The sequence below is a fragment of the Oncorhynchus kisutch genome, linkage group LG29 (genome assembly GCF_002021735.2).
Source record: "Oncorhynchus kisutch isolate 150728-3 linkage group LG29, Okis_V2, whole genome shotgun sequence".
In the NCBI taxonomy this organism is placed as follows: domain Eukaryota; kingdom Metazoa; phylum Chordata; class Actinopteri; order Salmoniformes; family Salmonidae; genus Oncorhynchus; species Oncorhynchus kisutch.
Window position 1 is genome coordinate 20,230,388 of NC_034202.2, and position 26,817 is coordinate 20,257,204.

A 26,817-nucleotide genomic window follows, 5' to 3' on the forward strand; every position below is an offset into this window, starting at 1 on the left:
AACACCCTTCAACTGTAATCTCCCCTTTTTATACCTAAACGAGCTCTCCACTTGCTTACCTCAACCTCACTCATGACTGAAATGTATAATCCACTCCTAACACCTCCCTGACAGAAACTAGAAAATAACTTGTTCCTGCTATAAATTGAAAAAGCAGGGATTTTGGCTGGCCCCAACACCATTGTTCCCTAAACTAAAAATATGTTAGGTTGATGAATGTGTAATCCTGTCAGAAGGTGCTCCCACAAAGGAACAAGTGAGCTGGAGAGGATGTGAGATCATGCCTGACAAACAGGCTTTCTTTGGCCACCTGACACGTAACAAATAGACTCCCTCACTTTTCCCCTTTCCCTTTTTGTTTCAAACCTGGAAAGCCGAGTGGAAACTTCAAGTCACAAATCAGCCCCAACAGCTTGAACCAGTTTCTGGTAGCACTGAAACTAACCTGCTACTCTGTCTCTTCCTTTTCTCCCCTCCCTGGTTCCCTCTCTCAGGTGAACTTGGACTCGTACACTCGAGAGCACACTAAGGACAACCTTCAGAATGTGACGCGTTCCTGCTTTGACCTGGCCCAGCGCAGGATATACGGCCTGATGGAGAAGGACTCGTACCCTCGTTTCCTCCGCTCAGAGCTCTACATGGACTTAGTCAACCAGAAGAAGGCCAGCACCACGTCCACCTCCTCATCGTCGTAAACACGCAGAGATCAAGATCGAAAGTGAGAGACGACGACGAAAGAGAGAAGGCAGAGACTTGAAAGCAGGGGGAGGTAGATTTTTTTCATGTTCGCCTTTTTGTTTTGTTTCTGCCTTCATCCTGTCCCGTCATGAGTTGGGTGTGAGAAAGACGGCGAGCTAGGCCGTGGCACTGAGGGGGGTGTTGTGTACACAACGACGATGACAACAGGCTGATGGAGGGCGGATAGAGAGCCCAGTCAGGACAGCTGGTCACTGTCATGTGAGGGCTTGTCCAAGGGTTTCTCGGATCACTCTCATTGATCACTGTCTGTCGTTCATAATGACATATGTTAGTGTGTCCATATTTAAGTTAATCTTCCGGACGTACTGGAGAAAGGGTTGAAACCTCTGCAGACATGAAGACAGTCCAGTACTGTGTTGATGCAAATGTTGTATTTAGTCTTTTTTTTTGACACCCCCCTATCCTCCTCCTCCTTTGGAGCCTGTTGGTACGACACAGAGGTTTGTTTTGTCCTAGTTTTTCCATGTCTCAAAGCTTTCATGACCATTTTCAAAATGGACTTGCGAGAAAAAGGAGAAATTGGGTTGCTGGATCAATGTCTGAATGAAAAGATGTTTTTTTGAGCTTTTTTTCTGTTGTCATGTTCTCCAATTCACGGCGTGCACACCTCTTTCAAGCACAGTCCTGTTCAGCACCCTCTCACAGGGTCCCACCTCGTCGCATTCATCTAAAGATTACGGCAAAAGACACAGAGACAGAGAGAGAGAGAGAAAGAGAGAAAGATGGAGAAAATACAAATAATGGAACAATGGAACGGACCAAAACTGCAGATTAGCAGAAATGTGCCACTCACTCGAAAACATATTGGGGGGGGGGGAAAGACTTGTTGCCTGTCTCCAAAGACTGTCGAAAAAAAATGAGCAATTCATTGTAGCTCCACCTGGACTGAACAAGGCAGCATTCTCAGGACATTAAGGCACTTGACTATGAAGCTTCCAAGCTTGAATTTGTTTTTTCATTTTCGTTTTTACACATACAATGTTTTGTTTTTTGAATTGTTTTAGGTTCAAACCTGCACTCCATAGGTATACTGAGCAATACTGTTGGGAGGATGCTCTTTTCATAGACATAAAAAAGATAAAAGTGCTTCACCTGTACAAAGGTTTGCCTATTCATTTAGATACCTTGCCGGATGCTTCACCCATTGCACTCAGCTAAAAGCGCTCCCTCCCCCTAACCATGAAATAGGTCCACCGCTGTCCTGACTTTAAGTGCAATATGTTATTGTTTATTTTCCTTTTTTTGGGGGGGGGGGATAAGTTTCAATTTTGATTGGAAAGACAATGGCTTGATCTCTGTGTTATACACTTCATTTGTAAGAGTCATGTTGCAAAATTCAGCTATAAGGTTGATTTGACAGTTGAAGTAAATAAACAAGAAAAGACACATGAATTAAACAAGTCATTCTTACTGTGTACCCTGGCAGCAGGCAGCTAGGGGTTTAAGGATGTACATATCATTCTTTAAGAAAACGAAAGAAAAAACAAGAAAACAATAGGTTTCACTTGCGTCGAGCTGGAACCTGGCTGTATCTATGTAAATATGAGAGACTCAAAGCTATAAGATGACATGTATTGCTATAAAAAAATGAGGAAGGTCCACCCTTTCCTGGTCATACAATGCTTGTCAGGAGTTTATGAAATGTGTTTGATCATTTTCACTGTTTACAATTCAAACCCAACTCCTAAGATAGCAAGCAAAAAAAAGACAATAGAAATACATTTGGTGTCATTGCTGAAGATAAATAAAACAACCAACTGGTGAAATAATAAATCATGTCTCTGAAATTTCATTTGCTGTGAATTGTATTACGTATCTGTATGTCTACGTTCTTCACCTTTGGTAAGTGTTGCTAATACAAAACATTAGTTGGAGCAGAAACACGTGCATATCCAAGTACCTACTACAATCTGAGCTCCCATACTACACAACAGTGTGACAAGATAGCCTGTGTCCCTGGACTCTGTATTGTGTACATACAGTTTATTTATTTATTTGTTATTTTACCAGGTAAGTTGCCTGAGAACACGTTCTTATTTGCAGCAACAACCTGGGGAATAGTTACAGGAGAGAGGAGGGGGATGAATGAGCCAATTGTAAACTGGGGATTATTAGATGACTGTGATGGCTTGAGGGCCAGATTGGGAATTTAGCCAGGACACCAGGGTTAACACCCCTACAATAAGTGCCATGGGATCTTTAATGACCTCAGAGAGTCAAGACACCTGTTTAACGTCCCATCCGAAAGACAGCACCCTACACAGGGCAGTGTCCCAATCACTGCCCTGGGGCATTGGGAGATTTTTTTTAATCAGAGGAATAGAATGCCTCCTACTGGCCCTCCAACACCACTTCCAGCAGCATCTGGTCTCCCATCCAGAAACTGACCAGTACCAATCCTGCTTAGCTTCAGAAGCAAGCCAGCAGTGATATGCAGGGTGGTATGCTGCTGGCTGTATGCTGCTGTACAGTGTGTATGAATAGACCTCAAAAATAAACATCAATGGAAGAGCGGGCATTCCCTTCTAGTCCTTAGTTAAGTATACTATGTCCATGATCTGCAAAGAACATGCACAATAAAGTATATATTATCTCATCTTGTCTTAGTTGTGCAGAGAACAACTACAAACAAAATGGACTTGAATTGAATTGGGAAAAAGAGCGCTTTAGCCTTGTTAATACCTGGGACTAACATGCGTCCGTTGTCATCAAAGCATTTCGCTGCACCTTCAATAACATCTACAAACTGTGTAGACGACCAATAAACTTTGATTTGATCGGGACAAAGGATGCATGTTAGAACCAGTCATAAACAGGTATTTTGTCTTATTGAAGACAAAGCCCTTATTTTTCATCATGGATCTTGTTATGGAGGCAGCTCTACTGGGTGGTCACTAGCTGGCACAACCAAAAAGTCATAAAATCAAATTTTAAAACTAACCCTAACCTTAATCCTAACCTTAACCACATAGCTAACCCTAATAGCCTCACCTTCAATTAAGACCCAAAGGCAAATGTTTGTTTTCATCCATTTTTACAATTCCAATTTTGACTTTGCAGCTGAACCATCTAGCGCAGGGGTGCCCAGACTTTGGTTCTACTTAGGATCTACTTTTTTCACCCTCTTGCTAACGTGGTCTACCCCCCGCCAATATTATATAACATTTCACCTTATTTTAAACCAGGCGCGGACTAACTCGCAAGTGTCTTCAATGACATTTTCAAACTCTCCCTGACTGAGTATATAATATCTACATGTTTCAAGCAGACCACCATAGTCCCTGTGCCCAAGAAAGTAATAGTAAGCTGTCTAAATGATTACTACCCTGTAGCATTCACGTCTGTAGCCTTAGAGTGCTTTGTAAGGCTGGTCATGGCTCACATCAACAGCATCCTCCTGGATATCCTAGACACACTCCAATTCGCATACCACCCCAACAGATCCACAGATGACGCAATCTCAATCCCACTCCACACTGCCCTTTTCCACCTGGACAAAAGGAACACCTATGTGAGAATACTATTCATTGACTACAGCTCAGCTTTCAACACCATTGTGCCCACAAAGCTCATCACTAAGCTAAGGACCCTGGGACTACACACCTCCCTCTGCAACTGGATCGTGGACTTCCTGACGGGATGCCCCCAGGTGGTAAGGGTAGGCAACAACACATCTGCCACGCTGATCCTCAACACTGGGGCCCCTCAGGGGTGTGTACTTAGTCCCCTCCTGTACTCCCTGTTCACCCATGACTGCGTGGCCGAACATGACTCCAACACCATCATTAAGTTTGCTGAAAACACAACCGTGGTAGGCCTGATCACTGACAATGATGAGACAGCCTATAGGGAGGAGGTCAGAGAACTGGCAGCGTGGTGCCAGGACAACAACCTCTCCCACAATGTGAGCAAGACAAAGGAGCTGATCGTGGACAACAAGAAAAGGCGGGCCAAACAGGCCCCCACTAAAATCAACGGGATGGAGTGGAGCGGGTCGAGAGTTTCAAGTTCCTTGGTGTCCACATCACCAACGATCTATCATGGTCCAAACACACCAAGACAGTTGTGAACTGTAAAGTATGGTGGAGGGAGCATCGAGGTTTGGGGCTGCTTTGCAGCCTCAGGGCCTGGACAGCTTGCTATCATCGACGGAAAAATGAATTCCCAAGTTTATCAAGACATTTTGCAGGAGAATGTAAGGCTATGTGTCTGCCAATTGAAGCTCAACCAAAGTTGGGTGATGCAACAGGACAACGACCCAAAACACAGAAGTAAATCAACAACAGAATGGCTTCAACACAAGAAAATATGCCTTCTGGAGTGGCCCAGTCAGGGTCCTGACCTCAACCTGATTTAAAATGCTGTGGCATGACCTCGAGAGCGGTTCACACCAGACATTTTAAGAATATTGTTGAACTGAAACAGTTTTGTAAAGAAGAATGGTCCAAAATTCCTCCTGACCGCTGTGAAGGTCTGATCCGTAACTACAGAAAACATTTGGTTGAGTTTATTGCTGCCAAAGGAGGGTCAACAAGTTATTAAATGCAAAGGTTCACATACTTTTCCACCCTACACTGTGAATGTTTACATGGTGTGTTCAATAAAGCCATGAAAACATATAATGTGTTTTGTGTGATGTTCGTTTATGCAGACTGTGTTTGTCTATTGTTGTGACTTAGATGAAGATCAGATCAAATTTAATGACCAATATATGCAGAAATTCAGATAATTCCAAGGGGTTCACATACTTTTTCTTGCCACTGTATAAAGCCTCGTTATTGTTTTGTTATTGTGTTACTTTTTATTCTCTTTTTACTTTAGTTTATTTGCTAACTCTTCTTGAGCTGCACTGTTGGTTAAAGGCTTGTAAAGTAAGCATCTCTTGTAAGGTCTACACTTGTTGTATTCGGCGCACGTGACAAATAAAGTTGGATTTGATTTTTGATTTAAGAAGACCCCTGCTTGATAATGCTAGCTAGCCAATGAATTTAAACTCTGACAAACGTATTGATAACTAACCCAGATTTGCAAGTTAAGTAGCTCACTACTTTTATGAGAACAGACATGTCGTTTGGGTTCGTACTTGCTCTCAATAACTCAGGCCCGAGCGGCATTCTGCCTTAACTGTAACAGAACTGGAAGTCATGATCAAGGGCTAAGTTAGTTAGCACTAGCTAACTAGCATTTGGGGGCTTTGTCTGCTACTAGTGCTAAAACAACATGCCTGTTCTGATAAGTATATTGCGTATTTTCTAGGGCAAACAAATGAAGGATGGTATTTGTCTAGCCTGAGTACCAGTCTTTTTAGCTAACATGTTACAAATAACAAGCATTCAGCTGAGTAACGTTACTGTGCAAACAGCAGCGTAACAGCATCAGTCAGCATTACAGGCAACACTTGTACCATGTCATATGTAGTAGTGTTGAAATGTATTCAATTTTAAGGTTTCATCCTAATATTACACTTTATATAAATCACGCGTGACTAAAATATAACAAAACCGTTTGATATAAAAACACCAGATTTTCAGATTGTTTTATTAATTTAGAAATTATGAAAAATAATTGATCATTAGACCAATAAGGAAACTAGAGGGTGATTTGGTAATTTGTCTGCAGGAAAGGCTACATATACTTTTGATACATAAGTATATTTTAAACCAAATACTTTTAGACTTTTACTGAAGTAGTATTTTACTGGGTAACTTTCACTTTTACTTGAGTCCTTTTCCATTGAGTATTTCTCCACCAGCTGCCATCTGTTTTTCAAACACAAGCACTTGAACATGTGCACACACAAACACGCACAAATGTGGGCACACTCATGCAGATATGCACACACAAATACTCAGTTCTGCCTCAAGGACAAGACTCATCCCAATAAACGTCAAACAGGAAGATAAGCCCTGAAACAATCAAGAGCCTCCTTTATACCTGGGGCTAACATGTGTCCTTCATCCTGATCTTATCCACATTCTTATGATGCCCACATTGTAGACGTTGCAGCTACACATGGTAATAGAATGTGTCTCTTATCCATGCACTGTGTCCCTGTTGTGACCAGATATCCTGGTCCCTCCCTTTATGTTTTGAACAGATATGAATTCCCAAAAATATTTATTCATTTTAAGACATGTGGAAAATTATGTGGAACATCTAATTCCAAAATCATTGGCACTAGATGTTGGAACATTGCTGCGGGGACATGCGTCCATTCAGCCACAAAAGCATAGTGAGGTCGGGCACTGATGCTGAGTGATTAGGCCTTCCTTGCAGTCGGTGTTCGATGTAGTTGAGGTCAGGGCTCTGTGCAGGCCAGTCAAGTTCTTCCACACGGATCTCGACAAACTATCTCTGTATGGACCTCGCTTTGTGCACGGGGGCATTGTCATGCTGAAACAGAAAAGCACTAGCCCCAAACGGTTGCCACAAAATTGTAAGCACAGAATCGTCTAGAATGTCATTCATTGTATGCTGTAGCGTTAAGATTTCCCTTCACTGGAACTAAGGGGCCTAGCCCGAACCATGAAAAACAGCCCCAGACCATTATTCCTCCTCCACCAAACTTTGAAGTTGGCACTATGCATTGGGGCAGGTAGCGTTCTCCTGGCATCTTCCAAACCCAGATTAGTCCGTTGGACTGCCAGATGGTGAAGCATGATTCATCCAATAGCGGCGAGCTTTGTGGCTGCTCTGCCATGGAAACCCATGTCATGAATCTCCCGACGAACAGTTCTTGTACTTCCAGGACAATTTGGAACTGGGAAGTGAGTGTTGCAACCGAGGACAGACGGTTGTTACACACTACGCATTTCAGCACTCGGCAGTTCCGTTCTGTGAGCTTGTGTCTCCTACCACTTCGCGGCTGAGCCATTGTTGCTCCTAGATGTTTCCACTTCACAATAACATCACTTATAGTTGAGCGGGGCAGCTCTAGCATTGCAGAAATTTGATGAGGTGACTTGTTGGAGGTGACTGTCATCCTATGACAGTGCCATGTTGAAAGTTACTGAGCTCTTCATTAAGGCCATTCTACTGCCATTGTTTGTCTATGGAGATTGCATGGCTGTGTGCTCGATTTTATACTCCTATCAGCAACGGGTGTGGCTGAAATAGCCAAATCCACTAATTTGAAGGGGTGTCCACATACTTTTGTATATATAGTGTATATTGATGAAACAGGAAAAAGTCGCAGCACACTGCCTTTTGCCTCAAGCACTTTCACAAATCAGCTTTGAGTGTGAGGTAGATTCTGCCTCTTATCTACAAGACATATGTTGATGCCATAAGTCAATGGCGTCACCTGTCAATGATTCGGATAAAAACGATTTAAATGGTTTCACTGACGATCTGTCTACACTTGTAACATATCCAGCCACAATGTGTGCCTGACTACCTCCAGAATTGGTCAGGAAGATCTGATCACAATCATATCACAATGCATCTTTTAATTGTCTACACCTGTCTAAAAATGTGGGCACAATCAGAATGTGGACAAGATTAGGACAAAGGACTCAAGTTAGAGCCAGGTAAGTAGGGGTGGAGAGGACTTGGGGAAAGAAGTGGGGTGAGGGGGGTATTTGTTTTTGATTTGAGCAGTTTGCAGTTTGAAGAGACAGTTACTTTAGAGATCTCTTTTACCAGCTGCCATCACACACACACACACACACACACACACACACACACACACACACACACACACACACACACACACACACACACACACACACACACACACACACGGAGATAGGCACGCACAAATGCACATACACTACTCAACCTCTCTATCCCGCCCTCAAATCTCATTTCCTCCCCCTGCCTCTTGTTTCCTCCCCCAGTGTCTTTGTCTTTTTTCTACTCCTTTGTATCTCCTGGCTTTTTTTCCTCCAACCATGGAGACCCTAGTCACAAGCCAGCCTCTTCTCCTAAATCCTCTTTTAAACACTTCCTTCCTCTCAGGCATTTGTTTTTGTCATTACCCACGTCAGTCATTCCCTAAAAAATGTGAGTTTTGTGAGTTACAGCAGAGCACCACACGGTTCCTGTCTATAGCCTACTTTGTCCCACAATCAACAACGGCCGCCAATGTCCTCTGGTATATAGAGTTTGTATTACATGTTCATATGTTATTAAAATGAAAATATTCCACCCAGTGATGGAGACTTGCATAACAAAGGAGAAATCATTTAGTTTCCCTTCTGGAATGACGCACTTGTGTATATCCTTTCGAGATCTGAAGTGGAGAATTGTCATGTTATCCTTGTAACATCCCTACAGTACAAACAAACAATGACAAATCCACTCCGACCATCCTCATGGAAACTAAAGCTCAACCATGATTCTTAGGTTGTGATTCTAACGAAGGCGCATTGTCGACAAACACACTGCACTTTACTTTTTAACCTTTCTAGCGCAGGGGTTCCACTAGCGGAACACCTCGACAACATTCCGCTGGAGAGGCAGCGTGCGAAATTCAAAAATATTTTTTGGTAATATGTAACTTTCACACATGAACAAGTCCAATACAGCAAATAAAAGATAAACATATTGTTAATCTACCCATCGTGTCCGATTTAAAAAATGCTTTACAGCTAAAGCACAACATATGATTATGTTAGATCACCGCCAAGTCGAAAAAACACACAGCCATTTTTCCAGCCAAAGATAGGAGTCACAAAAAGCAGACATATAGATGAAATGAATCACTAACCTTTGATGATCTTCATCAGATGACACTCATAGGACATCATGTTACACAATACATGTATGTTTTGTTCGATAATGTGCATATTTATAGTTTACATTGGCGCCTTACGTGCAGTAATGTTTTGATTCCAAAACATCCGGTGATTTTTCAGAAATACTCATGATAAACATTGATAAAAGATACTAGTGTTATTCACAGAATTAAAGATAGACTTCTCCTTAATGCAACCGCTGTGTCAGATTATTAAAAAACTTTATGGAAAAAGCATAATCTGAGAACGGCGCTCAGAACCCAAAACAGCCAGAGATATATCAGCCATTTTGGAATCAACAAAGTTAGAAACAACACCATAAATATTCACTTACCTTTGATGATCTTCATCAGAAGGCACTCCCAGGAATCCCAGTTCAACAATAAATGACTGATTTGTTCTATAAAGTTCCATCATTTATGTCCAAATAGCCACTTGTTGTTAGCGTGTTCAGCCCAGTAATCCATCTTCATGAGGCACAGGCACTTCATCCAGACAAAAACTTGAAAAGTTCCATTACAGTCCTAGTAGAATAGTAGAATCCTCAAACCAGTTTCTAAAGACATAGTGGAAGCCCTAGGAAGTGCAACCTCATCCATATGTCAATGTGTACTCGATAGGCCAAGCTTTGAAAAACTCCAAACCTCAGATGTCCCACTTCCTGGTTGGATTCTTCTCAGGTTTTCGCCTGCCATATGAGTTCTGTTATACTCACAGACATAATTCAAACCGTTTTAGAATCTTCATAGTGTTTTCTATCCAATACTAATAATAATATGCATATATTAGCATCTGGGACAGAGTAGGAGGCAGTTCACTCTGGGCACGCTCTTCAACCAAAAGTGAAAATGCTGCCCCCTATCCCAAAAAGTGATAAGCTCTTGAGCCGACATTTGCAGCATGCTTCGTGAAGATCAGGTACATTTCCTTTAAAATCTGCATTGTCAATGCAATGTGCTTGTCCGCTTGTCCGCTTGTCGACATAGCATGTTTGATTAAATCCCAGCAACAGGGCTCGATTACATCCTTATCGCTGAAGTTCAGCGTTATAGTGCGATTGAACATTTTTAAGGTAGTTACCAATTGAGCTGACATATGCAGGCAGCGTTTACCGTGAAGGCCATCTCCACTAACACAGGAGCATTGCCTTTAAATTTCTATCGCTATGTAGAGCAGATCTTAGCGCTACGGACTGAATTGAGTTCTTAGTGGTGTGTGTCTCACGTAGCTACATACATATCTCCCTAGGATCTGTAGATTTCTGACGGCATGCTCTGCTGCTTGAGTCAGTCATTTACCATACGACTGTGTATCTATGGTTCTGATTATGTTGATATGATCTGTTACTAAACATTGTGCTTCTGATAATCATTTCATCTACAGTATAATTCCCTGTAAGTAACCATAATTTGCAAATAAATTCATAAAAAATCCTATAATGTAATTTTCTGATTTTTTTTTCTCATTTTGTCTGTCATAGTTGAAGTGTACCTATGATGAAAATTACAGGCCTCTCTCATCTTTTTAAGTGGGAGAACTTGTACAATTGGTGGCTGACTAAATACTTTTTTTGCCCCACTGTAACTGCATGTAACATATCGATTTGCATTAGTATATGCATCAAAAGTCTCAATGCAAAGTTACACCTCACTTTTCTATCTTTTTCGCGTTAATAAAACATAAAACCAATCAAAATTTTGAAGAATCTGTAATTTTTTCTAGGGTGTGATGTAATTTGGAGGACCTGGCAAGCCTGCATATTCAATATAATTTAAAGTCCAACAGATATAACTTTAAATGTATAACTTCAAATGTTATACATTTTAGAATAAGGCTGTAATGTAACAAAATGTGGAAAAAGTTAAGGGTTCTGAAAACTTTACAAATGCACTGTAATGTAGAGAGCGCGGAGACTTACCAATTGACGGCTGAGATACTGTAGCTACCAAAGAGCCAAGGAGAGACCTTCAGAGGGAGAGGTCATTTCACTGGCAGAGGGAGAGTCAGCTATTCCAATAGCGATATAGTGAGGTTAATCCACATGGAATTTACCCAGTATACCTCCATCACTGCTGACACTCAAAATGTACCTGTGGGTCGGTTGGAAACAGAGGTTGCAGGCTTCACATTTATGCTGTGTGGGTTGACTCATAATTCCCTACATTTATATCTGTGGGGCGGATGGGTTTAGGGTCATTAAATATTGTGTGGATGAAGGGCGGGTGAATGCCAAGTTCCTTATTTGATATTGTCCCCATTCCCTTTTCGCAAAGTTTAGAATTGTAAACTAATAGAAAATCGAAAATGGAAAACTATTGCGATCAATGCTCCAGATCAGCTGATATCCAGGGACAGAGAAGAGGGAGAGGGGAGAGGGACAGAGAGGGAGCGTGAGAGACCAAACTCCAATTAAAGCCGGGTGTACAGTACACAACTTTCACAATCCTCAATTCACTGAGCCTCTCACATTAAAACTACCATCTTTCATGTCGTTTTTTTGTGTCACAGACGGGGGTCACGCACTACAAGGTTCTTGACTTGGTCGTGAGGAGTCTCGATACCACGCTGTGTCGCTAAAACAATGTGATGATGTGATTAGATTTAAAGTAGCTACGAGCTGTAGCTACAGCCTCATGAACGATTTCAGTCAGACATTCACGCTTGCCATACAGAGTTGAAATATCTAGCTAACATTTTCAATTGAATAACATGGTTTGTGAACTTCAGAGCTGCAAGGATTTGCAGTGGCGACGCGTCATCTGACATTACCATGGACCTGCAACAAAGATACCTCAGATGTGCGAGTGCCTTTAGAATTGAGAAAAATCTACATAAAATTGTCTAGCAACAGCTCTGGTGGACATTCCTGCAGTCAGCATGCCAATTGCATGCTCCTTCAAAACTTGAGACATCTGTGGCATTCTTCTTTAAGGTTGCTGCCCTGATCATCACCAAGCATATCTCTGACCTTTTTAATCTGTCTCTCCTCTCTGGGAAGGTTCCCATTGCTTGGAAGGCAGTCACGGTTCGTCCTGTATGACTAGGGGGCAGTATTTTCATTTTTGGAAAAATAACGTTCCTGTAGTAAACGGGATATTTTGGCAGGACAAGATGCTAGAATATGCATATAATTGACAGCTTAGGATAGAAAACACTCTAAAGTTTCCAAAACTGTAAAAATATTGTCTGTGAGTATAACAGAACTGATATTGCAGGCGAAAGCCTGAGAAAAATCAAATCCGGAAGTGACTCATCTTTTGAAAGCTCTCCGTTCCAATGCGTCCCTATTGAGCAGTGAATGGGCTATCAACCAGATTACTTTTTCTCCGTATTCCCCAAGGTGTCTACAGCATTGTGACGTAGTTTTACGCATTTATGTTGAAGAAAACCCGTAAGCGGCTACATTGCGCAAGTGGTCACCTGATGGATCTCAGAGTGATTCTCGAGTAAAATACAGAGGTAGCCTTTATTCCAATCGGTCCTACTGAAAAAACTATTATCCCAGTGGATATATTACCGAATAGATATATGAAAAACACCTTGAGGATTGATTATAAACAACGTTTCTCATGTTTCTGTCGATATTATCGAGCTAATTTTAAATATTTTTTGGCGTTTTCGTGACTGCAATTTCCGGGCGATTTCTCAGCCAAACGTGAAGAACAAACGAGGCTATTTCGCCTACAAAAATAATATTTTTGGAAAAAAGGAACATTGGCTATCTAAATGGGAGTCTCGTGAGTGAAAACATCCGAAGCTCATCAAAGGTAAATTATTTAATTTGATTGCTTTTCTGATTTCCGTGACCAAGTTACCTGCTGCTAGCTGGACAAAATGCTAGGCTATCGATAAACTTACACAAATGCTTGTCTAGCTTTGGCTGTAACAGGGTGATTCACAAAAGGCTAAGCTGTGTCTCACTATATTTGTGATTTTCATAAATAGGAATATTTTCTAGGAATATTTATGTCCGTTGAGTTATGCTAATAGGTGTCAGTCAATGATTACGCTCCCGGACCCGGGATGGGGAGTTACTAGAGGTTAAAGGGGGAGATCAAGCTAATCCTAACTGTTATAGGCCTATGCTCTTCTCAATTTACATCAACAACATAGCTCAGGCAGTAGGACGCTCTCTCATCCATTTATATGCAGATGATACAGTCTTATGTTCAGATGGCCCCTCCATGGATTTTGTGTTAAACATTCTTCAACAAAGCTTTCTTGGTGTCCAACAAGCTTTCTCTGCCCTTGACCTTGTTCTGAACATATCCAAAACAAAGGTCATGTGGTTTGGTAAGAAGAATGCCCCTCTTCCCACTGGTGTGATTACTACCTGTGAGGATTTAGAGCTTGAGGTAGTCACCTCACACAAGTACTTGGGAGAGTAGCTAGACGGTACACTGTCCTTCTCTCATCACATATCAAAGCTGCAGGCTAAAGTTAAATCTAGACTTGGTTTCCTCTATCATAATCACTCCTCTTTCACCCTGGCTGCCAAACTAAACCTGATTCAAATGACCATCCTACCCATGCTAGATTATTCAGACGGAATTTATAGATCAGCAGGTAAGAGTGCTCTCGAGCGGCTAGATGTTCTTTACCATTCGGCCAACAGATTTGCCGCCAATGCTCCTTATAGGACACATCACTGCACTCTACACTCCTCTGTAAAATGGTCTTCTCTGTATACACGTTGCAAGACCGACTGGGTGATGCATATTTTTAAAACCCTCTTAGGCCTCACTCCCCCTATCTGAGATATCTACTGCAGCCCCCATCCTCCACATGCAACACCCATTCTGACAGTCACGTTCTGTTAAAAGGTCCCCAAAGCACACACATCCCTGGGTCGCTCCTCTTTTCAGTTCGCTGCAGCTAGCGACTAGAACGAGCTGCAATAAACACTCAAACAGGATAGTTTTATCTCAATCTCTTCATTCAAAGACTCAATCATGGACACTCTTACTGACAGTTGTGGCTGGTGTGCGTGATGTATTGTTGTCTCTACCATCTTGCCCTCTGTGCCCAATAATACTTGTACCATATTTTGTGCTCTTACCATATTGTGTTGCTGCCATGTTGTGTTGCTACCATGTTGTTGTCATGTCATGTTGCTATATGCTGTGTTGTCATGTGCTGCTGCCTTGCTATGTTGTTGTCTTAGGTCTCTCTTTATGTAGTGTTGTGTTGTCTCTCTTGTTGTGATGAGTGTTTTGTCCTATATTTATATTACATTTTTTTCATTTTTAATCCCAGGCCCCGGCCCCGCAGCAGTCCTTATGCCTTTTGGTAGGCCGTCATTGTAGATAAGAATTTGTTCTTAAATGACTTGCCTAGTTAAATAAAGGTTAAATAAATATAAATAATAATAATGATTCTGTTGTGTGAGAAAACTGCACGTTTTAGAGTAGCCTGTTATTGTCCCCCAGCACAAGGTGCACCTGTGTAGTGATCATGCTGTTTAATCAGCTTCTTGATATGCCACACCTGTCAGGTAGATGGATTATCTTGGCGAAGGACAAATGCTCACTAACAAGGATGTAAACAAATATGTGCACAAAATTTGAGATAAATATTATTTTTTTGTGTATGGAAAAGTTCTGGGACTATTTATTTCAGTTCATGAAACACTTTACATGTTGCATTTATATTTTTGGTCAGTATAGATGGGTTTTGGTCCACAACTCAGAGTGCCTGTTGGCTGCTCTCAAATCTTCCCTCTCACACAGTGTGAATGCTGTTCTGCCAGCAATGGGGGGGGGGGGGGGGGGGGGCTTTAGACTTGATTAATCCTCAAAGTGGCAATCCCTCTGGCTCTTGGCGAGTTGCTTAGGAACCGCCACATCTCCCATCTGCCATTGCGCTGACCCTGCGGCTACCTGAATCGTGGTTGGCCCGGGATGTGAGTACCAGCGCTCAGATTAACACACGGGGGGTCGGGTGGGGGGCACTTGTTGGAGAGAGGGGGCCTCATGGCAGCATGGCAACAGGGCAGCTAGGGGTGAGGGATGGCAATATGTGTGTGAGTGTGTGTGTGTGTGTGTGTGTGTGTGTGTGTGTGTGTGTGTGTGTGTGTGTGTGTGTGTGTGTGTGTGTGTGTGTGTGTGTGTGTGTGTGTGTGCGCGTGCATGCTTTAGTTTGTGTGTGTGCATGTGTTTACATTTTCGTGTGTGTGTTAATGTCGGGAAGCAGCCTCTCAAAAACAGCTTGAGTCTCAGCCAGAAAAGCCCACTTTCCTCCCACATGGTACAGGAAGGACCCAGCAGAAGGTGTCCTCTCAGTGCCCATGCAAAGTAAACTGAAGCTTATGGGCACAACAAGGACACAACATTGAGCCAAGACAGCTCTGTTTGTCTCACTTAGGTTAAGCTTTTTTCCCCTTTGTTTGTGTGTGTGTCTGTGTGTGTGTGTCTGGGTGGCGCTAACCAGCCCTATGCAGATAGCTCAGGACAGCCTGAGGAACAGGACTGGCGGTCACATATATACAGTCAATGTTATTTGTTTCTTTCTGTCAGGATTGGTGGGTTTCGAGAGAACCATGACACAAATTGTAACATTGCATAGTTATGTTTTGCATAGGTGTGTGTGTGTGTATGGGCATGCATGTTGCCAAACAAGTATGTTTATGCAAACGCTAGTTTGTGTGTGTGTTAGCGGTAATGTGTGTGTACTATTCCTGGTCCCAGATGGGCATGTGTTTATGAGTGGAAAATACATGGGTGAGGTGGGTTTGGGGGGCAGAGTAGAGAGTGCTAGATGCATATAAGGCACAGAGGTGCAACCCTGGGCCACATTGGCAGCAGCAAGAATGGCACACTGTAAACACCTCTACTTCTGTTGACCTGGTCTTACACCTTGCCTGCTAACGATGATGGGCTATGTTGTGGTTCATATGAGTGGGGCTGCTGTGATGTGCATTCAGAACATCCAGGAACGCAATGGAGCTCTAGTTCAGAATATCAGATTGTGCCAATGTGGTTTAGTGTGGTTTGTGGAAGGATGTCAAGGGTATGAAGCTCCAGTCACTTAGGACCACTATCTGCTGGCATCTCTCCATTTAATTTGATTAACTTAATTGAACTATGTTTGCCTATACACCTGACTGCCAAGTTGTGGATCAATTGCATTTCATAATCTGCTGATTCTGCAGGACTGGAGTTGTCCGTCTGAAGGACAACGTTGTCCGTCTATCTCTCCTGTATAGTTTTATTTGTGTTCCAGTAATTTTTTATTTATTTTTTATTTTACCTTTATTTAACTAGGCAAGTCAGTTAAGAACAAATTCTTATTTTCAATGACGGCCTAGGAATAGTAGGTTAACTGCCTGTTCAGGGGCAGAACGACAGATTTGTACCTTGTCAGCTCGAGGGTTTGAACTTGCAACCTTCCGGTTACTAGTCCAACGCTCTAACCACTAGTCTACCCTGACCACAAAGGCACAATGTTTTCATGAAGAGAGAGAGGAGACCAGTAAAGAGGAAAGGAACACACCACCATGCCTCTCCCTAATAGGGTTTTATTTAATTCACCACGCTGGGTAAAACTAATATCCACCTCCTATCCTAAACCATGAGAACCCTGGCTCCTACTAGTTTGTTGGTTACAGGTTGACTGACAGACAGACTTTCAGCTCAATGGGAAACACTGCTGGGGGTCAAAGGTCAAAAACTGTGCTGATTTCCCTGCAGCTGTGATCTGCTATCCAATCGTATCAAATGTAACCAATCTCAACCGCTGGGATTTCATCTGTTTTTGGCTGGGGTTCGGCCTTCAGTGTGTGGGTATCTAATGTGTGTATGTGTTTGTGTGTGCAGGCACGTATGTATGTGTTTGGGGGTGAGTTTACCGGATAAAGATCCAGTTCCAAGGCCAGAAGCTGCCCTGACCAGCTGTGCTGAATACTTCTTTAATGATTTGGATGTGTTGCTCAAATAAATGGACTATTTTCTTTCTGCAGGGTTAAGGTCCCACAGCCTTGACTTGAGAGTCTGGAACAGCTGCTTTGACATGTTGGCACGGAGTGATGATAATGAAAGGGCTTTGCCATCAGACTTCAAGGCGGCACCCTACGCTGGTTGGATATCCCCATTTCAAATTGAACGAATTGTGATCTGTTGTTTGACTTAGGGCTGCCCCATCCCTTCAGCTTCCAGCCAGCCCTTCCTAGACAAGCAAACAAACACAGTAGCTAGCTAACACAAACCTTCGGAGTTCGGACATCGTTTGCTGCTAACATCATGAATAGGGTGCATAAATCCCCACACAGATTTTCAAAACATTATAACAACTCTTCTACACTATAAGGGGCGACATATTAGAGAACTACAACCTGTTAAAAGTTACGATCTTGTGGCTAGCATGTAGCAACTAATGTTAGCTAGCCCTGTTCAGCCCATAGAAAGCCAGTCAGCTTGTTTACCTCTCTAGTGGGGGCGTAGCAAACTGACAAGGGGCCGTTAAGCATGCAAATAGCGCGCATATGAGAACCAATCAAAGAAAATCGCTCAAAGTTGCTAAACATTTTAGCTGACCTCCCCTTTTGCAAGCCCGAGATACCAGACCAGTGAGTCACATCTCACTCTGTAGTCACATGTGTCGCACGTCAGCCAGGCTTAAGGTCCCAACACATTTAAGGTCAATTCATATACAGTTAATGCTGATGAAGAGAGAGGATGCATGCGATTGAATTAGTTTCAGGAAATAGGAAATGCCTTATTATGTTAAAGTCAGATTCTTAATAAAGTAAATGTTCTCTCACTGCGAGGTTAAGCTATAGCCTTTCCCTCTGAGACAGAACTTGTTTTGTGTGTCCAAAAGAGTCTCAATAAAATAATGAATGATAAGGACCACAGTAATGTCACAATCAATGCTCTGGTCATAGTTGCAGTGCATTTGAGGCCAGGTCTCCTTCTCCTGCTGGATAGGTCATGGTTGATATAGTCCTACATAGATCCAAGCTGTCAAGCTCAATTCCGCTCAGTGGACGTCAACGTTTACACTTGGCCGCCAGTCATCGTGACATCGTGACCACTGTCTCTTGAGAGGAAGGAAACAAGCAAACAAACCCCAGTGTGGACATTTGTTATGGACAATATTCCAATAAAATTAACTTCATAAGCGTGCTAAGGAACGCTAGGGAATATCCTGTTGCTGCATCACCAACGTTGCAGTGCCTGAAGAGGATACAAGGTTAGCCTGGGAGGCAAAGAAGGAAATACATCTTGCGAACGACAGGAGATAAAGAGGAAGAGCATGTGTTGTGCGTGCGTGTGTTGGGGTCATGTCCTTATAAATTCCTCAGTGTTTTGGTTCTCTCCGTCCATAGCGGCGTGGAGCAACATGGTATTATTGAAGCCTGCACTAGTTATAATGAAAGATATACAGTATATAGGTACAGTATACTGTATATAATGATGTTGTATATGCTTTTTCTCAGGGTGGAGGAGTAGGTATTGGTATGCATATAGTCTGTGTGTTTATGAGTTTGTGTGAGTGTGTTTGTGTGCATGAGTGTGTTGGTCTGTGTGTAGGTTAGCCTTCCACCGCAGCCCTGAAAAGTCGCCATTTCAGGCAAATCCAACAGCCATCTTTCCAGTCCATCCACCGTGATGTGCTTTTCTGTACTTGACTGGGCATTACAGGGCATGCCTGAATTAGGTATACCCTGTTATGCTACCTACACCAAAAAAACAATGTTTAGTAAAGGTTCTGTGTGACTGTTTTTTTAATCAAATATCCACCCCCTATCCTCTCCTCTGCACTGTGATATCCCCAGTTGAAAAACCTGCCACACAAGGCAAACCATTTAATTACATCATAGCCTACTTGTAAACAGTATGTTTATGTTATATAACATTTTCAGAAATCTACCATATTAAATGATCATTGTAATTGCACACACGTTGATATTAGACATGACCTACCCCAATGTTCTGTTTCTGATGACTGGGATGAATGCATGAGCAGATTTCAGGAGCAGGGCCCTGTTGCATAAGGTAAACCCCGTAAATCTGCTGCTGCATTTATCCCAGTCATCACCTTAAGTTTTTAAGGGTGTTGCATAGAGCGCCTCAAACATTTCCTCAGGAAGAGCATCAATTGAGGTTTTTACAGTAGTTTGAAGAGTTTTCAAACCCATCCAGGAACTCGGTTAAGGAGTATAAAATAAAAACATTTACAAAAGTAATTGTCACGCCTGGACCTTAGAGATCCCTGTTTATTCTCTATATTTTGGTTAGGTCAGGGTGTGACTAGGGTGGGTACTCTAGTTTTTGTATATCTATGTTTTCTTTTTCTTTGTTGGCCTAGTATGCTTCAAAATCCGAGGCAGCTGTCTATCGTTGTCCCTGATTGGGGATCATACTTAGGCAGCCCTTTTCCCCACCTTCAGTTGTGGGATCTTGTCTTTGTTTGGTTGCATGTATTTTTGCACAACGAAGCATTTCGTTCGTTGTATTGTTTGTTTTTTTGCCTGGTTACATTTCAATAAAATATGATGAACTTCTGTGCTGTTTAATTATTTATTTGGTTCCTTTTTGTTTTCCTTCAAAAGTTCTATTTAGTTTTGTTTTGAAGAATGTATCATTGCATGTGAGACTGAGGGGACAGCGTAAGCATAATAATTCATTGCGCATGTGCAAATTACGTCATAACGTCATAAAGCGTCTTCTATCGAGAGATGGAAAACTTTCTATTACTTTCTAGCACATCAAGTTAACTTACAGAGTAGGTCTGGTCACGTGGTTTGCGGTTGTGAGGCCGGTTGGACGTACTGCTAAATTCTCTAAAACGACATTGGAGGTGGCTTCTGGTAGATAAATTAACATTCAATTATCTGGTAATAGCTCTGGTGGACATTCCTGCTGTCAGGATGCCCAATTGCACTCTCCCTCAAAACTTGCTTTGTGTGACAAAATTGCACATTTTAGAGTGGCCTTTTATTGTCTCCAGCACAAAGTGCATCTGTGTAATAATCATGCTGTTTAATCAGCTTCTTGATATGCCATACCTGTCAAATGGATGGATTATCTTGGCAAAGGAGTGATGCTCACTAATTGGGATGTGTACAAATTAGTGCACAAGATTTTAGAGACATTTCTGGTATCTTTTATTTCAGCTCATGAAACATGGGACCAACACTTTACATGTCGCGTTTATATTTTTGTTCAGTATACATTAGTACTTCAAATCATTTTTACTTAGTTACTTTACACTATAGAACATAGGCTACATGGCACTAATGCAATGCAGTTTTTGTCTGATTTCTATAGTAGTGCAAACATGATCTGTAAGACGGTTCCATGACATTTGTGAGCAGTATAATGGTGAGTGGACATTCCCCCTTTCTCTTTAAATTGGATCTTTTTCCAGCTCCTGTGAGAAGTTTGGATTTGTGTAAAACCCTCCATAGTCTAAGTTGTCTTTATTATACGCCCATAGGGATCACTTATGGTGCCTGTAACTGTATTTAGACATAGCTTATTTAAAATAAGTTGTTTCATTTTATAAAATGTGATAAGTTTACACTGTCTTTTAGGCTTCCTCAATAGCCTTGTGAATGTGATCTTTCTTATTGACTAAGTTTGATTTGATTTGAGTTTGGCATGTCCCATGTCCAGAAGGCAATTTACAGTAGGCCGAACCCATATACAGTATATCAGTCCGAATGCTATAGCTTATGTTTAACACTAGCTGGAGCGTTGCGCCTTTGATACCCTTGTTGTAGTATTTCTTTGCTTTCGCTGAGGACTTTTGACTGTTCTCAGAATCGATTATGTATGCGTCGTGCATCTTTGTTGCCCACTTCTCTGTAAATGTCTGTTGTGTTTTTGTCTCAACTTCTGGTTTGAGGTTGAACATTAGGTCGATGGGAAGGTGCGGGGCTCTGCCATACAGGAGGAAGAATGGTAAGTACCCCATTGAGCCTTGTACAGTTGTAGGCATGGATGTAAATGTTTGGAAGATGTTTTTTACACTCTGTTTAGTACAGAGCCTCTGCAGGAGTGTTCGGTTCATCCTTTCCCCTGGGTTTACTTGTGGATGGTATGGGGTCGTTCGAGAGTGGGAGATCCCTGCAAGCTGATGGAGTCTCGAACAGAACTCTCGCCTTGGTCATTGTGAAGTTTAGCAGGATAGCCGAATCAAGGAATGAGGTGTTGGAATATCTTCTGGGCTGTAGTTTTTCCGGACTTATTCTTCATCGGGTAAGCCTGTGCAAAGCGTGTGAAGTGAATGACCTGTACAAGTGATTGACCTGACACAGAATGAGTTGTGAGCAAGGTCTCAAAAAAGCTTTATATACCAGAGCTGCGAGAAAAGTTGTATATATTATTGAAACAATGTTGCGATTGTTTGTGAGAATGCCAACAGGTGTGGTTCCCGTGGGGGAAATATTCTATTGGCAACTAATTGTAGTTGCCATGGAAGCCAAGAAGGGGAGTGAGGTGTGTGTGTGTGTGTGTGCGCGCTCAAACACACATGCATGTGGGGGTGTGGGAGAGGAAGTGTGTCCACCTGATGAATGGGCAAGTGCCTGAACTCAATTGTATACACTAATTGTAGTCTCACCCATTAATTTCTAATGATCGGTCATTTTTGACCAGGAACAACACAGGTGTACAAAAGTTAAATAAAACACCCAAAATGTAATGAAAATCATCAACATGTATTTTGTGTGTTCAGATGCCCTGTGTGGACAAAGTCATGGAACCTTATTACAATCAGATTAAATTAACTATATTTTTCAGAGAGAAACACTTGTAGATCGGTCCAATTTGACCGGAGCACAGCAAGAGGTTAAACACTAACTCAGTTTCCCATTCTGATGTTGGCAAAGCACATCCCCTAGACCCTCATTGGAAGCGCCAGTTTGTAACACAAACGGTTAGTCGCAGTCTGGGAATGCGAGAATGAATCGATGGGTTAGTATATCCACAAACTTGGCTATGATGGCTCTGTGTACAGACTTCCACTGGACTGGAGTCTCGGGATGCAGTTGTCCATTGCTCTCCGTTTTGCCTGGGTTTTGCCTCTGGTTGGTTTGGGCTTTACAGTTTTACCCCTTGCTTCTTCTGAACTTTGTAGCGGGGTTTGGCCAGCCAGGAGAAGTCCTGGATGAACGACCTGTAGTAGCCAAGGAATAACAGTAGTGTTTGGACCTCTCGAACTGTCCATGGCTCATTCTCCTTTAGCAGCCTCCAAGTCTTTTTGGTCGATTTGGACTCCCTCACCAGATGCCATCCAACCTGTGTACCTCACTTGTCATCGGAAGACATCACACTTCTCGTCCGCAGTGTGATACCGTGCTCCCTCATCCGACAAAGTACTCGTCTCAGGTCTTCCACATGTTCACTGCTGACTTGGATTAGCAGAGAACGTCGTCCAGATATGGAGAACAGCAGTTGTCTCTCATGCCTTCTATGACTCCTTCCATACAACTCTGGAAAGCGTCTGGGGCGTTTGTCAGTCCAAAGGGGATGTGGACCCACTCATATAGCTCCCAGGGGTTGCTGAACTCGGTGGCATGTCTGATGCCAGCGCTGCAGAAAAGGCTGTGAGCGTCATACAGAGAGCTGAGGCTACATGGAGGACTTTGAGAGTCATCACAGAGCAGAGTGAGACATTAAGTATCCAGTGAAGATGGCGACGTGTCACAAGATCATCTGAGACATCCAGAAACAGCTGACATCACTGAATGGAAGCCAGCTGCACATACTAGCAGTGGCACTAGACAGCGAGAGCGAGAGAGACATTCCAGAGACATCTGAGTACAACGAACCAGAATTTTTTGTTCTACATCATGGACTATATCCATGGTGAGAAGCTGCTGAAGCTGGAGGATGAAGGCTTGCCCTGGCTGCTTCATCTGAATGATACATTTGATGGGCCGCTATCAACCAGGATCAACGACACCACACCAACCAAAGACACTGTGAGCAATGGAATAGAGCCTGCAGCACCCCTTGTTGCAGAACAGGTATTTGGGTTGTTTACTGATGTAGCAGCACTGCTTCCCCGTGGAGAGTTTAAGATAAATTGGGGTCAAATCTCAGATTCTGGGTCTGATTTCACCTACAGAAGTATATGAAAACAAACATATGAGGGTCTCAGAGAGGAGTGTCCTGAGTCAGAGGTCGTCAGAAATGTACTAAAAGTAATCAAGCCAGGTGCTTTCAGGGACATGTTGACAAACAAACAGGGTCTTACTGTAGCAGATCTGAAACGCTTCTTTAGGTCTCATCTCAGAGATAAAAGTAGCACAGAGCTCTTTTGGGAGCTGAGTAACGCTATACAGCAGGACAGGGAAACCCCTCAGCAGTTTCAATAGGGGTTAATGGGGCTCAAGCAGCGGGTACTGTTCGCATCACAGAAAACTGGTGGTAGGTTTGTCTATAACAAGAAGTTGGTGCAGGGTATGCTTCTCCTGACATTTAACCAAGGTCTCAGTGAAAAATGCACCAAAATCGGAGAAAAAATAACATATCTCTGATTGTTGTGACTGGCAACTTTATCCTCAAACAGATAACACAATCAGCCAGTTAGGAAGCAGATAGACAGAAACATCTAAGTATCAGTGCTAGACACAGTAAATGTCATCTCAGCACAGCAACATCGGGAAAGTGAATAATGTGACCAGTCTCCCCCCACTCAGGTTGACGGTGAAGTGAAGGCCAACCGCACAGCCATCCAGGAGCTGACCGAATCTGTGTCGGCACTGTCTCAAAACCTGGAGAAAATTATGAAACCTGCTGCAGGTGAGGACCAGGGATACACACATCCCCCACCCTCCAGATGGCTCATGAGAGGTGAAACCCAGGGATACACCCCTTCCCCACCATCCAGAGCCGTCAGCTGCCTGAAGAGACAGACATCGGGAAACGGGTCAAGGTTGCTGGCGAGGGACAGACAGTGACCTCTGCAAACAAAACATCCCCGTCATTGTAAACTTTGGGAAGACAGAGAAACCAGCTACACCACCACACACAGCAAAACCACCACGCATTCAGCCTAAGACACCCAAGGTGAAGCACGTCACACAGCTCATAGTCTCCTGTCTAGTCAATGGATTCAAAGCAAATATGTTGTTAGACACAGGGGCACAGGTTAGCATTAGGAGAATGACAATACATGTGCCTACGCTAGTCAGTCAGAGCTGTGTATACTGTCCACTACTAGGCTTTAATTTCATAGAGGAACTGATCAGAGAAAACAGCTACAGTAACAACCTGATGGTGTCAATCTCACTGCTCTGCTAGAGGTGATGAATGTTAGAGAGAGAGCTGTTGAAACCATGGTCTCTGCCATTCAAGTTATGACACATGAAGAAATGTGACCGACCGCCTTCATTCGGTCTTATCTAATAAAATTTGAATTCTTTTTAGCATTTTTATATTGGATAAAACAGAGACACAGAGCTACAAAATGTTATATCATACACTGCATTTGAGGAACAATGGGAAAGAAATTATGCTTTGAAAGTTTATAAAAGTTTATAAGTGTGACCTCACTTTTGAGAAAATGGCCTTTGAATGTTGTGGTACCTGCTGGAGAGCTCTTCTTTGTCTACATCCATTCAGCATCGTTCACACCCTCTTAAACTTTATCCCCACCCATCTCTTTGACGATTGATCTGAGCTAACTTGCCAGCTTCTTCCAGACAAATGAGAGAACAGCTTACTGACCATTATTTGCCCTAGCAGAGCTGGTTAGGCTGTTTTTATGTTATCCAGAGTGTTGGTGACTGCAACTGTGCTGCTGGCAACAATATACGCATATCCAACGGGTGTTGAGCGTTCGTAAATTTGTCAGCTATTCTAGCTCTGGCACACTCAGACGAGAGGGCTCCGATGTCGGAGTAGATAGCGAATTTATCAGCTACGTCTATCAACAGTTGTCGCAGTGACACTCTATTGAAGGGTAGGTGGGTGAATTCTATATGGAGTACCAGAGTGCACTCTGGGCGTTCATAAATTCAGAGTGTTGTCAGATTGTCCGTTCGCACACTGGACGCTCTGGCTGAGGAGTATGGTTGATCCGAGCGTTCTGACCTCACACCCAAGCTAACTGACTTACATTGGTTAGTTTGCTAGTTACTTGAAGACACAAATGAGAGAACACCCCACTCTGACCATTTTACTCGCCCTAACAGAGCTTGTTAGGCCGTTTTCATGTTATCCAGAGCGTTGGTGACTGTAACTGTGCTGCTGGCATGAATTTAATTATGCTTTTATGCCAATGTTTACTGACACCGGCCATATTCAACACATGTTGAGCGTTCCTAAATTCATTAGTTATTCTGCGTTCTGGAACACTCAGATGAGAATGCTCTGAAATCAGAGTAGATGGCCAGATTAACTGGAGTCTTTTGTTCAGACATATAGCTAACTAGCTAGGTAAACAATTATCCATAATCCCTACTCATGACGTTACTACCCTGCACATGAATTATTATATTTTTTTCACCTTTATTTAACCAGGTAGGCAAGTTGAGAACAAGTTCTCATTTACAATTGCAACCTGGCAAATGAATTAAGTACCTAACCAACCAGGTTGAATGTTAGCCAGCTAATATTAGGCTATAACTAGGAAAGCAAATGGCTCTGAGAAACTAATAATAAGCTCATACACGTAACATTAACTAGCAAGCCAACCAGATAAAGTTAGCTAGCTAACAGTACACTTTAACTTGAAATTAAACTACTTTCTGTCAAAATTAGAAAGAAAGATGTCATATCTGAAAATTTAGCTAGCTAGACTATCTTACCCATGTACATCATGGATGGATGCGTCTCTCTGTCACGGATGCCATGGTTACCCTTAGTTTGAAGATATAATCCGGAGACAAGTGTTTTCTCCATCTCCTTAGCTATCATACTCTAATTCCACTGATTTCAAAACTCATTCCTCCAGAAAGGGGAGAGCATCGCTTACGTAGTTTTGCTATGCGATACATTAAAAAAAGTTGCATTAGATAGGATAACCTAAACATACTCACCAGCTCAAAAAAACAGAAGTGTGTTAAATGGCAGACCAATCCAAACTTCTCTCTCAGCATGTCCAGCCCACTCATTATTTCAGCCAATCATGGTTAGTGAGAAGATTGCAGTCTTTTTCTGTGGCTAAACCAACTAGACTCGTAATTTAACCATTTTATTCGTATTTACAGAAGGCATACACGTTTGTTAATAAGGCACATGAAAGATTACATGTTCCAGAACGCATTTCTGCCAAAAAACGCATTTTGATTTAAAAAAAAGTTTGTTCAAAATGCTCTCCTGTGAAGTAATGACATACACCTAGTTTCCTGAAACGAATCAGGAAT

At 42.4% G+C, this 26,817-nt stretch overlaps 1 protein-coding gene across 5 annotated transcripts in view; it reads left to right on the forward strand.

The window, feature by feature from the left end:
• The window catches only part of LOC109874136 (regulator of G-protein signaling 3), a 150,756-nt gene extending 148,224 nt beyond the window's left edge, over positions 1–2,532 (forward strand). For all 5 annotated transcript variants that reach the window (XM_031808887.1, XM_020465937.2, XM_020465934.2 and 2 more), the window contains one exon: positions 495–2,532. In XM_031808887.1, coding sequence (XP_031664747.1) covers positions 495–695 — 201 coding nt within the window. In that variant the 3' untranslated portion in view covers positions 696–2,532. The remainder of the gene's footprint in view (positions 1–494) is intronic.
• Positions 2,533–26,817: the final 24,285 nt, after the last annotated feature.